Here is a 19,063-nt window from a genome sequence, read left to right on the forward strand (position 1 = left end):
CACAATTTAGTGATGAACATGTAGGTCACTAATGTCATTATCATTTGTGACCATATGATCATGGTCACTAAAGACATTTTGAATTAGTGACCAAAAATTGTGGTCATTGAAGACATTTCGAATTAGTGACCAACTTTCAATTGTTGGTCACTAAATAGAATCAGTGAGGGACCTATAGTGACCACCTAGTGACCACCCGAATTTGGTCACTAACCATATTTAGTGACCAAATTTGCTAGTTTTAATGACCAATGCAGTGGTCACTAATACCCAGATTTGTTGTAGTGTGCACAAAATAAAGCACAATAACAGTAAGATATGCAACTTCCAATAATGCCATACTCTGAACTGCTGAGTAGCATGTCATGTTGGGAAGAACCGAGGTTGGTGAACTTGAACTAAACGAACTAATATATAAAAGCACTCGATTGGTTATGTTACATACTATCTAGGGCACTCCACCAACTACCAGCTATTATATGGAGAAGAACAGAAAACTTTAGGACTTGGAAGATGTAGTGTTACCGGTCAAGTAAACAAAGTATTTTCTTCTAACAAAATATTAAGAGTGTGTTTGGATGAGGGAAAAAATGATGGAATTTAATTGAAAGTGAGGATTTCATAATTCCTACAAGCTAATTCTCTCGTTTGGCATTATCAGATTGGAAATTTTAAATTTCTCTGTGAAAAAAAACGAAGGAATTCATTGTTTAAATTCCCCACTTCAATTTCCACCAAAATAGGTGTCATTTACGAATTCCTTTGCAATATTCAATTTTCATTTCCAAAACAAGGTTTTTTTCTATTTTATTTATTTATTTATTTTAAACTTTCTTAATTTATTACACATTTCAAATCCTAAATAGATACAACCAAACAATAGAAATTGCAATTAATGTAATTTTAGATTGATGGAGTTAAAGATTCCATTATTTATAAATTCCTACGGATTTCATAATTTTCTCATCCAAACGCACCATAATAGAAGTCATAAATTCAAGTCTCGGATGATCTAACTTATGAGAAAAACAAAAAGATTCTTGTGCAGCCAAGCTCCAGTTGCGCCAGCCCACATATCCACGACCACCTGACATGAACCCAAGCCCACAGGCCCAAGTCCAAGCATGAGCACTAATAGTGAAAGCACAACCAGCTTGATCCCAAAACAACCAGATTTAATGCAATCCAAGTCTCACCAGGTCCACCAAAACTCTACTCCTACCTGCAACGCACGCAAAGCGACATACTCAGTTGTTTTTATATATGAATCGAACTTATAACCTTCACCTTACAAAATAAACACTTATGTGACAAGAATGTATGACAACTAGTCTACAAGTCGAATTCAAGACTTTTAGCTTATAAATTAATTACTTATGTCTCTAGACCAAATGATACTGGAGTCTTTTTCATAGGTTTACTTGCTTTGAATTATTTGGTTTTTGTTTAAATATGCTCCCTAATCGTGCATGTTTTAGCTTACAAAGTAATTACTTATGTCTCTAAACCAAGTGATACTGGGGCTTTTTTCATATGTCTACTTGCTTTGAATTATTTGCTTTTTGGTTGAATATGCTCCCTGATCGTGCATGTTTTAGCTTACAAAGTAATTACTTATGTCTCTAGACCAAGTGATATTGGGGCCTTTTTCATAGGTCTACTTGCTTTGAATTATTTGGTTTTTGTTTGAATATGCTCCCTGATTGTGCATGTTTTACACATCTTAATCTAGCTATAGGCTACGGGCTGTCCCGTGGGTAAAATGTGATTGATTGGGGAAAAAAGATCATTGACCTAAAAGAAATAATAAATTTGCCTGTTTATGATCGAACCTTCATTAGATATCTATATATATCATTGGCGTCAAAACTCAAAACCCTAAAAGTCGTGCTACCTTTAATAAGAAAAATATTTTTGTCCAAAAAAAAAAGAAAATCCTATGAGGAATTTTTTACTTGTTTAACTTATCTTCCTTCGGTGCTGATTGTGCATGTTTTACACATCTTGATCTAGCTATAGGCTACGGGCTGTCCCGTGGGTAAAATGTGATCACTCTTATGCATTTTCAATTGCTGATTGATTGGGGAAAAAAGATCATTGACCTAAAAGAAATAATAAATTTGCCTGTTTATGATCGAAGCTTCATTAGATATCTATATTACTATATATATCATTGGCGTCAAAACTCAAAACCCTAAAAGTCGTGCTACCTTTAATAAGAAAAATATTTGTGTCCAAAAAAAAAAAATCCTATGAGGAATTTTTTACTTGTTTAACTTATCTTCCTTGGGCTCACCGAGATGACAAGTGACAATTACTTACTTTCCATTTACGTTCTTAAATAAACTTTGCAGTTTTTTATTATAATAAAAGATAATGTGCAAGTCAAGCAGTAGCTTGTCCACAAACAAATTTAAGTTGACCACATCGTATCTTGTACATGCAGTTGTACATATATTCGCTTTCAAAAGTTTGTTTAGTAGATGTGGTGTGGACTGCTACCTTGCTTGATTGTAATGTTTCAATTAACTAAAAATTGGCATTGATAAATACATGTAGACATATAATATATATTCATATGAATTTTGCGTTTACTTCCGGAAATAATGACAACGACCTCAACCTACGCGGACTTTAACATTCTCATGTAGGGAAATTCTAGTGTAGTGGTGGGTATCTCATACCCACATTTACAAAAGTGAGAACAAATTTTGTTGTCAAAGTTGTAATTTGAGTCTTACTTTGTGTAATCTTAGTTCTAATAATGGTAATTACACCTCTTACGACATTTTACAAGTTTTTGAACAAATTCGTTGTCAATGTTGTAATCTTAGTTCTAATAATGGTAATTACACATCTTACGACATTTTTACAAGCTTTTGAACAAATTCGTTGTCAATATTGTAATTTTTGTTTAACTATATGTAAATAGTGTAAATGAATATGGTAACTTTTGTTCTTAATGTTGTAATTTTGGTTCAAATACTTGTAAATTTTTGTTCAAATAGTTGTAAATGAGGGTATCTCATACCCACCAGTACACTAGCTTGTCTCTATAATGTATATATGGATCTTGAGAAATTGCTAATAATACTCATTCTTCCTTTCAAATTGCTTATAGAAAAGGGAGGCATACAAGGGAGCTAGGCTAACCCTCACTAGTATTTGTAATGGCCTTACATGGGAGGCCGCTTATTATGCAGCTGATCTCATTGGTAATGGTAGCTATAGAAGCAGCATCTGATCAAGCTTTGCCTCCTCAAGCCCTGCCTGGATGCCCCGGCCGGTGTGGTAATCTCACAATCCCGTATCCCTTCGGGATAGGGGATGGTTGTTATCTGCGACAAAGATTCAACATCACTTGTAACGAATCTGCCCATCCCCCAACAACACTATTGGCGGATGGTAGTTTCATTGCTACTAACATATCCCTGGATGAAGGTGAGTTGCAATTTTGGAATACCATAGTGTTAGTATAGTGTTGGCATTCCTTCTTCACAAATCTCTACTCCTTAAGAAGCCCAAGGTTGCAGCCCAAGCCCATACATGTTTAAATACATTTGTTGTAGTTGACTTTGTTGTCTTGCTGTCAAAGACCCATGTGAAGACTGGAAGATCAGTTTTGCTGTCAGCTTCCCCATCTTAGCATAATTGTTTAATTGCAATTGTTTCTTTTGTGTGGCTGCCTTGCTCTCGAAAGCCAAAGACCATCTTTGAAGAATATAGTTCAATTTCAACTTGCAACCTCATCTCAGTTTGCTGCCTTGTTGTCGTGGTTCCCAATCCCATCTCATATTGCTGTCTTGTCCAAGATCAAGCTTAAATCTTGAAGATCAAAAGAAGACCCATCTTCATCTTGGCTCCGGTAAGCTCATGCATGGCATCTCTTTCACAAAACCATGGGTTTTTCATGGGTTCCCTTCTTGTGTCAGTTTTGATTATGGAGCTTGAGTGTTTTGGGTTCTTGAATTGGTATTCCCAATTGAAATTAGGAGCATGGGTTTACATGGGCAATCTGAAATTATGGATATGGGTTTACCTACTCCAATTGAGATTAAGGGTTCTTTGAGTGAACTGTCCCTTCTCTTCTTCCTCTATATATATGGGTTCTCTGTTCCATTTCGGTGATTGAAAACACTTGTGTGTTTCAGTCCCTTTGTTTATCAAGAGTCTATCTCTTTGGTTTTCTGCTTTTCAAAGTGTCTTGTTCCATGTTGAAAACAATTTGAAAAACACAAAACCATTCATGCATATTCATCTCTTGCATCCCATGAGTTCAGTTGGGAATTGTAAGCTTCAAAGGTGAAATCTCCAAGTCAAACTTGCTGCGTTCATAGCTTGTGTCATAGTTGAGATTTCTGAGTTGTTCACTTGTGTAAACAATTAGCAAGGAGTGATTACAACAGTCTAGTGAGTTAGTCTAGGAGGATTGCCGCGTCAGTGCAATCCAAGTGTTGTAAACTTGTAATCTGTTTCATTAGTGACTTGGTTTTGGTCTTTCAAGAGTAAAGGCCACGCAGATGTTTTCCCTTGATAGGGTTTTACTGCGTCAACAAAACATGTGTTCTTTATTGCTTTAGTTGGTTTGTTGAATTTACAATACAATCTGTTCATTATCAGTTCTCAGGATTGATCACCCTGTTGCAATCCCTGAGAAAGTTTTTTGAACGAAAAAATTGGCTGTGAGCCTATTCACCCCCCCCCCCCCCCCCCCCCCCCTCTAGGCTCCTTCTAGGATCCACACATACTGCCCATAATTGTTATGATAAACAGGGCAATCAAACGGGGAGCACGAGCAATTCCCCTTCGCTCCAGTTGAATCCTCCTTTCACCATCTCTGGTACCAAAAACAACTTGATCGCTGTTGGCTGTGACACTTCTGCAATTTTCAAAGGAAACTTTCAATACCCTTATGATGAAGCGACGTACATACTCACGTGCATGTCCATATGTTACAATCTTGACAGTGCTGTTAACGGCTCGTGCTCCTTCGGCTCCAGCATTGGGTGTTGCCAAACTGGACTCCCTAACGGACTAAAAAATTTTACTCTCACTTTGGGTAGCTTTTCTGAATATAAGGACGTCATATGGAACTTCAAGCCATGCAGCTACGCCTTCATCGTGGAAGAAGGCGAGTTCACATTCTTCCCGAATACAAGTTTTCAAGAACTGTCCAAGAATCAACAACTTCCCGTGATTCTTAATTGGGAAATTCAGGATGGGGGTTGTGCCGAAGCTCAAAAGAGGCATGATTATGCATGCAAGGCAAATAGCAGGTGCGTGAACCGGACCATCGACATCCGGACTGAACCGTCTGGTTACTATTGCCAGTGCTTGCCAGGCTTCGAAGGGAACCCGTATATCCTAGACGGTTGCCGAGGTGCGTGATATTTAATTATCTCTTCTTTAATTAATATATGTGTTTGTATGCGCCCAATGCCCCAATCTGGAAAGCTCAGAATTCGGTTTAACTGCCTGACTTAATTGTAATCAGATGTTAATGAGTGCATAGCTCCTACCAACCCCTGCAACAATGGAAAGTGCGCAAATTTACCTGGAAGCTACAGATGTTTATGTTGGAAAGGTTTCAGAAACAAAGACCCGACGACTTGCATACCAAACAATCCAACATCAAAGATCAAGTCCCTGAAAATTTCGTTGGGTATGTATGTATACGTACTAGTTACCTGTCAACACATATCAACTAACATCCATGCTGCGCTAGCAATGATATAAAAATCCAATTTCAATTCTGTTTGTTGAACACTATGCAGTTATATCTTCAGTTACCTAGGTTACTTTAGCTAGCTACTACTTTTTGAATAACAATATGTTTGAAATAGAAGAAATTAGATTAACAGATTTGATCCAACTTCTGTCACCAAATGTTTTGAAACTGAAAAAAGAAAAGCAGATGCATGTTAAAACTAAAATGCTAATTCAACCTAAAATGAGTTGACAAACAGGTGGAGAGAACCGCGATGGATCTTATGTTACTTTATAAAGCTCAACCATATTAACCTCATCAAACTCGAGAACATATATTAATATATTTGTTCTAAAAAACAGAAATTAAAGAATACAACTAGATAGAAGAAACATATATGTATAATTACTTAGAGGTCAAGTTTTAGTTGTACTTCTTTTCAAACTATAAAATCCTACACCCAAGTAAACGAACTAATTTTGAAACCAACTTTGGTTGTAATTATGCAGGTGTCAGTTTAGGCTTCTTAGTTTTGCTAGTTGTAATAATATGGATTCACTGGGAAATGAACAAAAGAAGGATTATCAAACTCAAAGAGAAGTACTTCAAAGAAAATGGCGGCTTAATGTTGCAGCAACAACTCGCTCGTCATGGAGGAAGGGTGGATACAACAAGAATATTTACTTCAGAAGAACTTGAGAAAGCCACAAACAATTACCATGAAAGTAGAATCCTTGGTGAAGGTGGCTATGGAACTGTTTATAAAGGAACATTACCGGACAACACAATGGTGGCCATAGAGAAGTCCAAAGTTGCTGCCCGAACTCAACATGATCAGTTTGTTAATGAGGTGATTTTTCTTTCTCAAATAAACCACAGAAATGTGGTGAGACTATTAGGTTGTTGTTTTGAGACAGAAGTGCCTTTACTAGTATATGAGTACATCACCCATGGCACTCTTTTTGAGCATTTATTCAACAATAAAAACGGTAAAAGATCATCACTTTCGTGGGAATTACGATATTGAAGATAGCATCGGAAACTGCAGGAGCACTAGCATACTTGCACTCTTCTACTTCCACACCAATCATACACCGGGATGTGAAAGCAACAAATATACTGTTGGATGAAAATTATACGGCCAAAGTGTCGGATTTTGGAGCTTCGCGTTTCATTCCTCTGGATCAAACTCAAGTAGCAACATTAGTGCAAGGCACAATGGGATACTTAGATCCCGAATATATGCAATCAAACACGCTAACAGAAAAGAGTGATGTTTATAGCTTTGGAGTTGTCCTAGCAGAGCTATTAACGAGCAAAGTGGCGGTTTCTTTTGCTAGGCCTGAGTCAGAAAGAAGCCTAGCATATTTGTTTGTTTCCTCAATTGAAAAACAATGCCTGATTCAAATTCTTGATGCTGACATGGTGAATGAGGGAAATGTCGAGATGGTTGAGCAGGTGGCAAATTTGGCAAAAATATGTCTAAGGGTAAAAGGGGAGGAAAGGCCTATGATGAAGGAAGTGCAGGCACGGAACCAGGAATTAAATTTGAGGTGTGCTAAATTATGCTTAAAAATTTGGCAGATTCTACTTCGTTTTGATGGTATATCTCAATTGCATAACACTTGTCAAATGATCTAAGAGCTTTAGAAGCACCCAAACCTCTCCACGTATTTTTTCCATTGAGTCCACTATCTATCATGTTTTTCAAGACTGAACTAGTTGAGTTGTACAATTTCATCAAGTTCTTGATAGAATAATACCTTGAACTCCACTGAGTAGCTCCAGCTCTTTGCAAATTGCATGTCTAGTTAGCTCACTTTCCAGTTTCAAGTTCCTCAACAGCAATTTGTTCCACAACTTCAACTTCTTGAATAGATTTTAACTCAGAAACATGCTTAGAAGATGAGTCAACAATATTAATGATCCCTTACATCAACAAAACTAGAAATACCCAAATTCTAACCTAAATCACATTCTAATTTCATCAATTCATACCTCAATAAAGTGGAGAGAATGAGAGCAGAGTGCTGAGGAGAGGAGTGAGTGACTTGGTAGAGAGAGGTGAGAGACCGACGCTGATGTGCAGAGAGAGGTGAGGAGAGGACGACAAAAAAGAGGAGAAAAAGGGGAGAAAATACAGAAAGGAGGAGAAAATGGGAGAAAATGTGAGGAGGGGACAACAGACGAGGAGAAAAGGGGAGAAAAAAAGAGAGTTTTTGGCTTGTTGCAGCATATATATATATAATAATTTTTTTTTCTCCAAATGGTTGAGGTGTGCTGCAGCATACCTCAGCCCACCCCTGGTTCCGTGCCTGAAGTGGCCATGGAGTTAGTGGGAATGAGAATTACGGCAAAGCATCCATGGAAAAATGCTGATTTCTATCCAGAGGAGACTGAGTACTTGTTGACTTCTCCTAATTCCAAGTCTTACATTGAAGGTAAAGGTGAAGTTAGTTCTAGTGGTTCAGTCAGTAGGTATGCCAGCATGCAAAATGAAATGTTAAAGTCGTACGATGATGGTAGATAATTGGCCGATTATCAATCTATATTATCTTTATATGTATATATACTACAATAGTGGTTTGTTACTTTGTATTTTTAGAACATTAGCAATTTTTATTGTGTGTGTGGTTTTTTTTTTTTTGGAGGAATGTTAGCTATTATCCTATTAGTTGATCAATTGATATATAAATGTAATTCTTTGCAGTGAAATTTTAATACAATAGAATAATGCTAGGTGAATCATTTTTCTACTATCACCATGTACATTTGCTCTTCAGTCTTCTTCTCTTCTCAATGAGTAATAAATTTTACGTCTGAGCCCGGATATTATCCACCAACAAATTAATGGCGGGGAGCGAAGATGGAGTCTCTAAATCACCTGGGTGTTAAGGGGGATCTCTGAGTGGTGTGAGCCTTCGATTTGCAGTGGCACAACAAAGGAGTGTGAAAAGCAGATAGATGAGAAGTTGGGTATCAATCACGGGAAAATCTCCAGTGTCTGTGACTCTATGAGAGGGGAATTGTCACTCATGGACCCCGGAGATCTCTTCCTTAATATAGTTACTTGAAACAGTTAAACGAAGATCGGTGTCAATTTCATAGTACTCGATTACAATCTTGTAGCTAGCTTTTCCTTTTTCTTTGGTAGTTATTTGGTTTACATTTATCAGTTTTCATGCTCACGGGTGGAGCTGGAGCTGCGTCATGAATAATTAAGATCGATGATAGAGTAAGATTGATTTACTCCTTTCATCCACTACTGTTATAATATATCTACAAGTTCAATAATTAAAGTAACTAATTTGGACGCCTAAAATGATATGTTAACGTCATTCTTGATCAGATATTTTTAGAAGATTGAAAGGAGAAACTTGGTTGGTAGCCACTCTTTGTCTAGAGACAACCTGGCTCTATATTGTGGGGATCGTATGGTGTGGGTTAGAACATACATCACTAACGATGTGTTTAGGTTCCTATGTTGTGCTTGTTTAAATTGTGTGTACATTATTTTGAGGTTAAAGATTGATTTTTTGAATTTAATTTCAGTATTAATTTCTAGTAAACATGAACGATACAATTTTAGATATCATTTCAAAACTCGTAATTAGAGTAATAGAGTTATGAATTTAGTTCTTGAATTTAAATTCTGAACTAAAAATTAATAAACATGAACGACATAATTCCAAAACTCTAATTAAGAGTTTTGAATTTAGTTCTTGGTTTGGGCTTGAAGTTTTGAGCAGTACTTATACAGTTCGGACTTTTTGGTTTTTGTAGGGTTGCAAACTTGCAATCAAGAACAAAGCAACATGAATACATGCATGATGCTAATTCACTTAGAAAGCAATAGGACACCAATGATTGATCTTGTATGGCAGATAAGCAATGGGACACCATTGATATATCTTTCATGGTAAGGAAACTTGAGTTAGTCAATAAGGCCAAAACTAAAACCTTAAAGGAATTCTATGGATTCAAATGTCAAAAAACTAATTCCTATAAAATCATGTAGATCAATGCATGTGGTGAAATTATTATTTAAACCACTGATTCCCTTAATCAACTTGTAAAAGTATATTTACACTTTTAGACTATCAATTTCAGCATATGTTTACCACATTATCACCATCATTGTTTCATCGTGTAGCCAAAATTGTCAAGCCATGCATATATAACAATTTATTATTATTATTATTATTAATTTTTTTTTTTTTTTTTGAGAATACATGCATACACAATATTAGACTATCAATTCCAGCAAAAGAATCACACTCATACACAAAATTAGGAGCAAAAGTTAGAAAAAGGAAAATACCAATAACTGTTATTTCCATAATCTAGTTTCACTTATTTACAACAAATATAGAAAAACCCCTAGACATAAAGACTAATCGGGCGTCAAGAATGCGTCTACATCTGCTTGAGAAAAAATACAAAGTTTTCTCTCCTCGTCTTGTGGTGCGCCCTTACGGTGCCGTTGTCGGACAGGCAATATCAACTTAGTTTGGGTTTGTCATGCGGTAAGGTCCTCGTTTGTTGCAATCTTGAACTATTTGGGGAGTTTGTAGTGGCTGGGAGTGAGTTGAGGGAAGGGAAGATTGCGGTGGCTGGCAGGTCTTGAATCATTCCTCATTGACCTTGTCAGCGGATTGGCTAGCTTGGTGTCGCGAGGTTAGAGGTGGGCTGGTAGTGACGAGCTTGTGTTAGTGGAGCCGGATCGATAATACTCCAATATGATTGGAATGACCTGATCTGGTTTGGATCTAATGAATCTGATATGGGGAGGGGGTGGATTGGGATGAGTGGCGCTCCTCAGTGGTGTGATGGGGATGGTGGAGTGATGATGTCGGCGGATCGGAAGAAGTGGCCGTGCGACATAGCGTATGGTCGTTTAAAGGTGGCCATGCTAGGTTTAGGCCAGGCTTGGCTGGTGGTCTGTGCTCTTCAGGCTTGGTTGGGTTGTCCTTTTTATCATTTTTATTCACTTTAATCGTTTAGTGTTGTCTCGCCTTTGGCGTGTAATAAGCTTCTACATGTATTTTGTAAGGGTAGTTGGGTTAAATGCTTGTGTGTGCACTCTAAGTGCTTTGTCTGGCCTAGTGAGGCAGCGAGCCATTGAAATGGTCAAATGGTCGCAACCTCTTTATAACATGATGTAGTGTTGCTAGATATGGTTCTAGTCGTCAACATAATGGAAAAGCAGGTTTAGTTGTTTATGCCACTGTAATTGCATTATCTTTCCGATATGTTACAGTTGTAAAGCAAATGAAGTTTGCCCAAATTGATGGTGTCAATCTTTGCTAGATTGCTGGTATACCGTTGTAAAGCAAATGAAGTTTGCCCAAATTGATGGTATGTCAATCTTTGTTAGTTTGTGCATGTTTGAATACATAGATTTAGTGGAATCTCCTGTTATTATGTGGGATGCTCTCTCATCCCTTATTGTAAGATGAGGTTCAGGTTTTATGTTTTCCTATTATATTCAACCTTAAGGACATCCGCAGCCGCCCTTGTTTTTTTTTTTTTTTTTTAAATAAAATCCAATTATAGTAGCTTACTAGCTTGGCTCTCCCAAATAGGAACAGAAAGAGGACTGGATTATCCAGAAAAAGCAAAATCCCCATAAGAACCAACTAGAAAACCACTCTAATAATTCCTCGAAACCCAAAAAAAAAAATCCCAAAACCAAAAATTACAACTCATCGCAACCAAACTTAGAAACAAATTCAACCCCACCAATAACAACGCATCCCATATTCCCCAAACTAACCCTACACAAACCCCACAATCCCACCCACACCCCCACCCTTTTAAAGCCCCCCACAACGCCACACTCCCCCAAAATCTCACCCTCTCCCCTCCAATCTTCTTCTCTCTCCTCTTTCCCTCCCATTTCCTCGCACCCAAAAAAAAAAAAAAAAAAAAATCCGAAACCCTCGACCACCACCATGAGAGAAATCCTCCACATCCAGGGCGGCCAGTGCGGCAACCAAATCGGCGCCAAGTTCTGGGAAGTCATCTGCGACGAGCACGGCATCGACACCACCGGCCGTTACTGCGGCGACGCCGAGCTCCAGCTCGAGCGCATCAATGTCTATTACAACGAGGCCAGCGGCGGAAGGTACGTCCCACGCGCCATCTTGATGGATCTCGAGCCCGGCACCATGGACTCCGTCCGATCCGGCCCCTTCGGCCAGATTTTCAGGCCCGATAACTTCGTCTTCGGCCAGTCCGGGGCCGGGAACAACTGGGCCAAGGGCCATTATACTGAAGGCGCCGAGCTCATCGATTCCGTTCTTGATGTCGTCCGTAAGGAAGCTGAGAATTGCGATTGCCTACAGGGTATGATCTCGAATTCGAAATTAATTAGTTGTGTTTATCTTAATTTTCGGTTTAATTTTGTTGATGAAATTGTTAAGCATATGCACCGATGTCATTAAAGCTGTGAGATTCCTGAACAGTGAGATTCTATCTCTAGATTTGTGAATCATTTGTCTTTTTATGTTGGAGTGTGACAGTGTTTTGGTTTTTTTATTATTATTATTTTGCAATAATGAAGACCATGAGCAATTATTCTTACTAAAATGCCTAATTAATTTACTATTTGGTTTTGTACGGGGATGAGTGTTTAATGCTTTGCTTCGGATTTTTAATCTTGTGATTTGTTTTGAACAGGATTTCAAGTGTGTCATTCTTTGGGTGGAGGCACCGGCTCAGGGATGGGAACTCTTCTTATTTCAAAGATCAGGGAGGAGTACCCGGATCGGATGATGCTGACATTTTCGGTCTTTCCTTCTCCAAAGGTGTCGGACACGGTTGTGGAGCCGTACAATGCGACCCTATCCGTGCACCAGCTTGTAGAAAATGCTGATGAATGTATGGTTTTGGACAATGAGGCTCTGTATGACATCTGCTTTCGGACTCTCAAGCTTGCCACCCCTACTTGTAAGTCCAAATCTTAATATATGGTAGTTGAAATGATCGAAGAGTTATTTAAAGTAAACAATATGAAGAATTTATTTATGTCAGAAATTGGTATCGTATAATATGATATAATGTCTTCATAAGTTGTAACCATGGATACGTGAGTTGTAAGGTCTGCTGCTGTCATCTTTATGGTGGCACTACAAGTCTTTTTTCATAAATAGTTATATCTCTTAAAATTAATTAATTGCAACCCCATGAGCAGATAGAGTTAATAAATTAACAATGTCCTTACATACAATGTTCTTAAATGAGTACCTGCTTTTCAAGTCGGTAAATGTTAGATGTATTTTCAGATCAGGGGACACAACCAGAAGAACATGATCTAACAGTTGAGAAACAAGTTTCTATTACAAATCAACTATGTTATTATTAAAAGGGATGTCATGTGATGCTCGTGATAAATATTTTTTGCTTTTTTATTGTAGTTGGTGATCTTAACCACCTAATCTCTGCCACCATGAGTGGTGTCACATGCTGTCTTCGGTTCCCTGGACAGCTGAACTCTGACCTTCGAAAGCTTGCAGTCAACCTTATCCCTTTTCCGCGTCTCCATTTCTTTATGGTTGGGTTTGCACCCCTGACCTCAAGAGGATCACAGCAGTACCGTTCTCTGACTGTGCCTGAGTTGACCCAGCAGATGTGGGATGCCAAAAACATGATGTGTGCTGCTGATCCACGCCATGGACGTTACCTTACTGCTTCTGCCATGTTCCGTGGTAAGATGAGCACCAAAGAAGTTGATGAACAGATGATTAACGTCCAGAACAAGAACTCCTCATACTTTGTTGAGTGGATTCCCAATAATGTCAAGTCCAGTGTGTGTGACATCCCACCAAAGGGTTTGGCAATGGCTTCCACTTTTATTGGGAACTCAACTTCCATCCAGGAAATGTTCAGGAGGGTTAGTGAGCAATTCACAGCTATGTTCAGGCGAAAGGCTTTCTTACATTGGTACACTGGGGAGGGAATGGATGAGATGGAGTTCACCGAGGCTGAGAGTAACATGAATGATCTGGTGGCTGAGTACCAGCAATACCAGGATGCAACTGCCGAGTATGAGGAGGAGTATGAGGAGGAGGAAGAGGAGGTTGCTGCTTGATGTGTCTTTGCAGTTTCTTCATTTTGTATTGTTGGGTTACTATGTACGAGTGGTTGTTGAATGCTCATTCAATTTAGAATCAACATGAAATCTGTTGTGGGGTTGTTGTATAAGAGACGGGTTTTTGATTAAAACGCTTTTGTGTTGGATTTGAATGTTCAGTTGCACCGAGTAGGGCATATAATGTGAATAATATGTTTTGATGATGAATTTTTCTGTAGTAATCCTTGCACAACTTTACTAAAGAATTGTGTTTGTTTGGATGAACTTGCATTTTTATATTTTATTGCTCAACATGCAGACCTACCATTTCTTTTCGCCCTTTAAGCTTATCTGGTGATGCCTTTGGTTTTTAGTGCAAAACAATATTAGAGAAAGCAGGGGGAAGATGAGAAATGAGAGATGACAAAAAAGATAAGACACAAAATAAATATTTGAAATTCCTACTTAAAGCTTGTGAATCCTTTTCTACTGGTATCTTCTGTACTCTTTCCTCACACTGACTAATTTTCTTTCATTTTGTATCTTTCTATTTGACAAATGGTAAATGTCCCTAAAGGCCTAAAACCATTCTCCATGTTAAGTTACAAACAAAAACTGAAAACCAAAACCACAGACATTAAAAATTTAAAATATCAACAAAATTAGAAATAAAACGTTACTGGAAGCCCCCAAGTTTGATAGATTTTAAGTTTTTAACATTAGTAAAAGATATTATTTGAAAATACTCTGAACAAGTCTCCTGAACCTAATCTTCAAGAATAAACAGTTACTACAAGTTTAAGAGTAACCCAGTGCCGGCATCTGAAAACTGAACAAGTCTCCTGAACCTAATCTTCAAGAATAAACAGTTACTACAAGTTTAAGAGTAACCCAGTGCCGGCATCTGAAACAAAATGAGGTGAAAGATGACAAGCATCGGTGAAAAATTTGTCATACACTGTTAAAGAAACTAGACCTTTTCAAGGCAGAGGACAACATGCAGGTGCAATAAGCTCCAAAGCTCTCTCTATAAAAGCAGCCTCATACAATGGTCTTTATCCACAATTCAAGTTCCTCCTATCCTTGTTTACAAAGTTAAGCAAAGTAACTAGGGTCGATCTTGCTCTGTTTACTTCCCACAGACAATTTGTCAATGGCCTCTCAGCTTCTATTGTTGGCATTCCTTGCCATAACTTGTTCCGTTGCTTTTGCTTCTGACCCAAGCTCTCTTCAGGACTTTTGTGTGGCTGAGCCTACAAGCTCAGGTAGGTTATGTAACTCAAATCATATTCATATTCATGTGCGATAGAACAATCAGTTGGTGTTTATTATATGTTTCTAACTTCCAATGTACTAATTTCAGTACCAGTGAATGGACATGTGTGCAAGGACCCCAAGCTTGTCGAAGCCAATGACTTCTTCCTCAGTGGACTGCACCTAGCAGGCAACACATCAAACCCTGCTGGTTCAAAGGTGACCCCTGCTAATGTAGCCCAGATTCCAGGACTTAACACTTTTGGTATCTCCCTAGTTCGTATCGACTATGCACCAGGGGGTATAAATGCTCCACACACTCATCCTAGAGCTACTGAAATCTTGACAGTGGTTGAAGGTAGCCTAGAAGTGGGTTTTGTCACCTCCAACCCTGAAAACCGTCTCATCTCCAAGGTGCTTCAGAAGGGTGATGTGTTTGTGTTCCCAGTAGGACTAGCGCATTTCCAACACAATGTTGGAAATGGTAATGCAGTCGCCATTGCAGCTCTCAGCAGCCAAAATCCAGGTGCTATTACCCTTGCCAACGCAGTGTTCGGATCAAAGCCAGACATCTCTGCCGATGTTCTTGCAAAGGCTTTCCAAGTGGATAAGAACATAGTCTTCGATTTTCAAGCCAAGTTTTAGACTTCAATATGGATCGCCAGCTATATATAATTAAGTTGAAGGGCATTGCAATTTTATTCGAGTTTGTGTGATTTGTTTAGCAAATTGTTTATTGTTCATTTGTCGGTGCAACCATATTGGTGTCTTTTGTTTGATTCAGTTACTTCAACAAGTAAATCTCAATTAGCAATGTGATCCATTTACTATTTCGTTTCATTTTGTTGTTTCAAGAAATGATATGGACATTATTTTAATTTTCTTCTCATATAAAACCTTGGGCAATTTAAAGGACAGGATTTTCTCCTTTCTGGATATGCATGAAAATGCCAAACATAATTGGAGGATGAGAACTATGAAATCCTGATTTTTTTTTTCTCCATCCACACCTTAACCAATCTTATTATTATAGTCTGATATTGGTGTATTTATTGGATTTTACCATTCAAAAGATGGGGAGTGACTGTACAGTGTACATTAGTTAGTTTTGTAAAGCACCAGCTCAAAACTGGTGAGTTTCTATATCATTACTAGTCAATTTGCTACTTGCTAATTTAAGTATGTTTGTTGCTTAGCCAACCTCTTCGATCTCCCGGAGAAAGTCACAGCTAAAAAACAGCAGCGCTGAATGGAACAAATCAGGCTTTATAATTTAGGGGTGGACAGAAACCGAACCGGACCTCCAAAACCGGCCGAACTGAACCGGAAAACCGGATCGGTGACCGAACCGGATGAAATAAGGTTAAAAAAATGAGTTAACCGGACCGGACCAGATTTTTACAGTTCGGGACCGGGTTCAGCGTCTGAACCGACCGGAAATAACCGAACCGGTCCGAATAATTAAAATTTATTTAAATTAATATTATTTGGGTCATTTCTCTCGACTCATCTCTCTTCACCTCGAGTTTCGACTCATCTCTCTCTCTCTCTCTCTCTCTCATCCCCTCATCTCTGGACGCCGACCAAGGAGGCCGATCAAGCACGCCGACGAAGGACGCCGACTCTTCTCTCTGGATGGAATCGATCTGCACAATGTCGAGCCCAACCTCTGGACGCCGACCAAGCACTCCGACGAAGGACGCCGACTCCTCTCTGGATGGAATCGATCTGCACAACGCCGAGCCAGTCTTCTGGACGCCGACCAAGCACTCCAACGAAGGACGCCGACTCCTCTCTGGATGGAATCGATCTGCACAACGCCGAGCCCGACCCTTCAACCTTTGATCTGCAATTCTGCACAACGCTGCCTACCAACGACGATGAGCGACGACGCCGATCAACCGAAACCGACCCGGGCCGACCTGAAATTCAGGTCACCTGAATTTTTCAGCCCAGTCCATTAACATTCAGTTTTCGGTCATAAAATTCAGCCCACCGAAGAATACGGGTCGAATACAGTTTTAGCCCAAAATCAGTCCGACTCGACCCGCGCCCACCCCTACTTTATATCCGTATCAGAGAAGAAGTTTAATATTTATGCATGCTACATGTCAATTCAGTGAACTTTAATTAAGCCCGTACTTTGAATTGGAATACTACCCTCATATCAGTTGATCAATTCTTTATATAGGATGATGTTAAAATAAGATAGAAGCCATATAATAACTTTATCATATTAAAAAGAAATCACTAATTAACTTTAGGCCTCGTTTGGTTGCCGGAAAGGAAATTGGTTCTTTGGTCTTTTCCATGAGCATGGGAAAGTAAATTTCTCATTAGTTTCCCTACCAATATTTGGAAACATTGAGAAAGTAATTAGAAAATGTATTTTACTTTCATTTTCGATGTTGGTTTGTGCATGAATAGAAAAGTAGGTAACATCAATTTTTCAATAATATCTTTATTATCAAAATATAAACAATTCAAGATTCAAAAGTTTATTGGATAATTTGGTAATAACAACCATTAAAGTAATCTTTAGAGTAGGTAATTAATATGCAATTAATGCAGGGAAAGTATGAGGGAAAATGAATCTCATGGGGTGTGAGAAGATCTATTTTCCCTTCATGCAGGAAAATTGTTCCTTTCCTTAGGTGTGCCAAACACAGGAAATGATCAACTTTCCTTTCCCAACCTCATTCCGCAAACCGAACAAGGCCTTATTATTAATACACTCCTAAACACGGCATATGTGTATTATTATATATTTTTTGAATTATGCTACATGAGTTGCACCAAGTATAAAGTATCATAGTAGAGGAAATTAAACTTATAATTGTAAGTTAAATAAAATCACTCAAAAAAAAAAAACCTAAAGTACTATATAAACATTTAATGAAAAAAACTTCTTCTTTTCATTGATTTATGCTTTGCCATCTTGTTGAAAATGTGCGCTTTCAAACTGAAATCCATGTAAAACATGCATAGCAAGTTTTGTGCACGAGTACGTACAGCAAATTAGTCTATTTTCACATTTCCAAGATGAAACTTCACTGGTATGGTTATATTTCTGCACAACATGCATAACAAGTTGTTTAAACGATGCCATCTCCTTGAAGATTACATTAACAAAGTAATTTCTTTATGCAGGTTGTAAGTATGACAAACAAACACATAAGTTGTATTTAAGGGTCAAGTGATCGATCATATAGTTTTTTTTTTTAATTTTTTTTTTTAGAGGTTATTCGATTCAAGTCCTTTTTGTTATATAAAAATTAGATGTAGTCCGCGCATATTTTCTTGTTAATTGCGATCCATTTACTTTTTTTAATAGTCCATTTTACCCTTAGAACCAAATAAGGTAAATAATTTCAAATTCACTAATTAGATCACAATTTTAGCTCAATTTAAATTTTAAATTCAAATTCCAAAATTTACAATTCATCAATGAATAATTTTCAGACAAAGAAGACTAAATGCATTCATATAAACTCAATATACCTAAGATGTAGGTCTAATACTTATATACCTACATTATAGGATGAAAAACATTAGAACAAAAATTCAAACATTATTGCTTCAATTGTATCTATTTAAAGTTGTATAGTAGAGATTTAATCTACCTAGACATACGAAGCAGGAAAAAAAAACATATAATATATTCCCAATCTAATCAAAAGTGATCATATAGTTGAGCATTATTGCTGTTGTTGTTATTATTATTATTATTGAGTCCTCACTCCACCCAAGCTAATCACAGACATCCCTAATGTCAATGACATTTGAACCCGTGACCTCCATGATCTCAATTATGCAAGCTAATCAACAGGTCACAGCTAATTGACATGTAGTTGAGCACTTGAGCTTATCTCAAAAGTCAAGGAAAAAAAATGAACTAGTCTTCTCATTTTTTTTTTTTTGAATAAAGGGCTGGTGCGGCTGCCCTCAAGCCTCGGTTAATGAAACTGTCGAATACAAGGGGGGACATAGAACCTAAACCCCTGATTACAATAAGCATCTAGAATATT

The 19,063-nt window shown here is 38.0% G+C and overlaps 2 protein-coding genes and 1 pseudogene across 2 annotated transcripts; all 3 read left to right on the top strand.

Annotated features, from left to right (window-relative positions):
- The first annotated feature begins 3,140 nt into the window (after window positions 1-3,140).
- On the top strand, window positions 3,141-8,237 carry LOC133731225 (wall-associated receptor kinase 2-like; annotated as a pseudogene).
- Window positions 8,238-11,556: 3,319 nt separating this feature from the next.
- Window positions 11,557-14,009, top strand: LOC133729107 (tubulin beta chain). Its single transcript, XM_062156579.1, has 3 exons — window positions 11,557-12,055; window positions 12,389-12,658; window positions 13,126-14,009. The coding sequence occupies exons 1-3, from the start codon at window positions 11,662-11,664 to the stop codon at window positions 13,797-13,799; spliced, it is 1,338 nt and encodes a 445-aa protein (XP_062012563.1). The 5' UTR covers window positions 11,557-11,661; the 3' UTR covers window positions 13,800-14,009.
- Window positions 14,010-14,691: 682 nt separating this feature from the next.
- LOC133729111 (putative germin-like protein 2-2) lies at window positions 14,692-15,887 on the top strand. Its single transcript, XM_062156583.1, has 2 exons — window positions 14,692-15,046; window positions 15,145-15,887. The coding sequence occupies exons 1-2, from the start codon at window positions 14,935-14,937 to the stop codon at window positions 15,678-15,680; spliced, it is 648 nt and encodes a 215-aa protein (XP_062012567.1). The 5' UTR covers window positions 14,692-14,934; the 3' UTR covers window positions 15,681-15,887.
- The last annotated feature ends 3,176 nt before the right edge of the window (window positions 15,888-19,063 follow it).

The sequence above is a fragment of the Rosa rugosa genome, chromosome 2, assembly GCF_958449725.1.
Source record: "Rosa rugosa chromosome 2, drRosRugo1.1, whole genome shotgun sequence".
In the NCBI taxonomy this organism is placed as follows: domain Eukaryota; kingdom Viridiplantae; phylum Streptophyta; class Magnoliopsida; order Rosales; family Rosaceae; genus Rosa; species Rosa rugosa.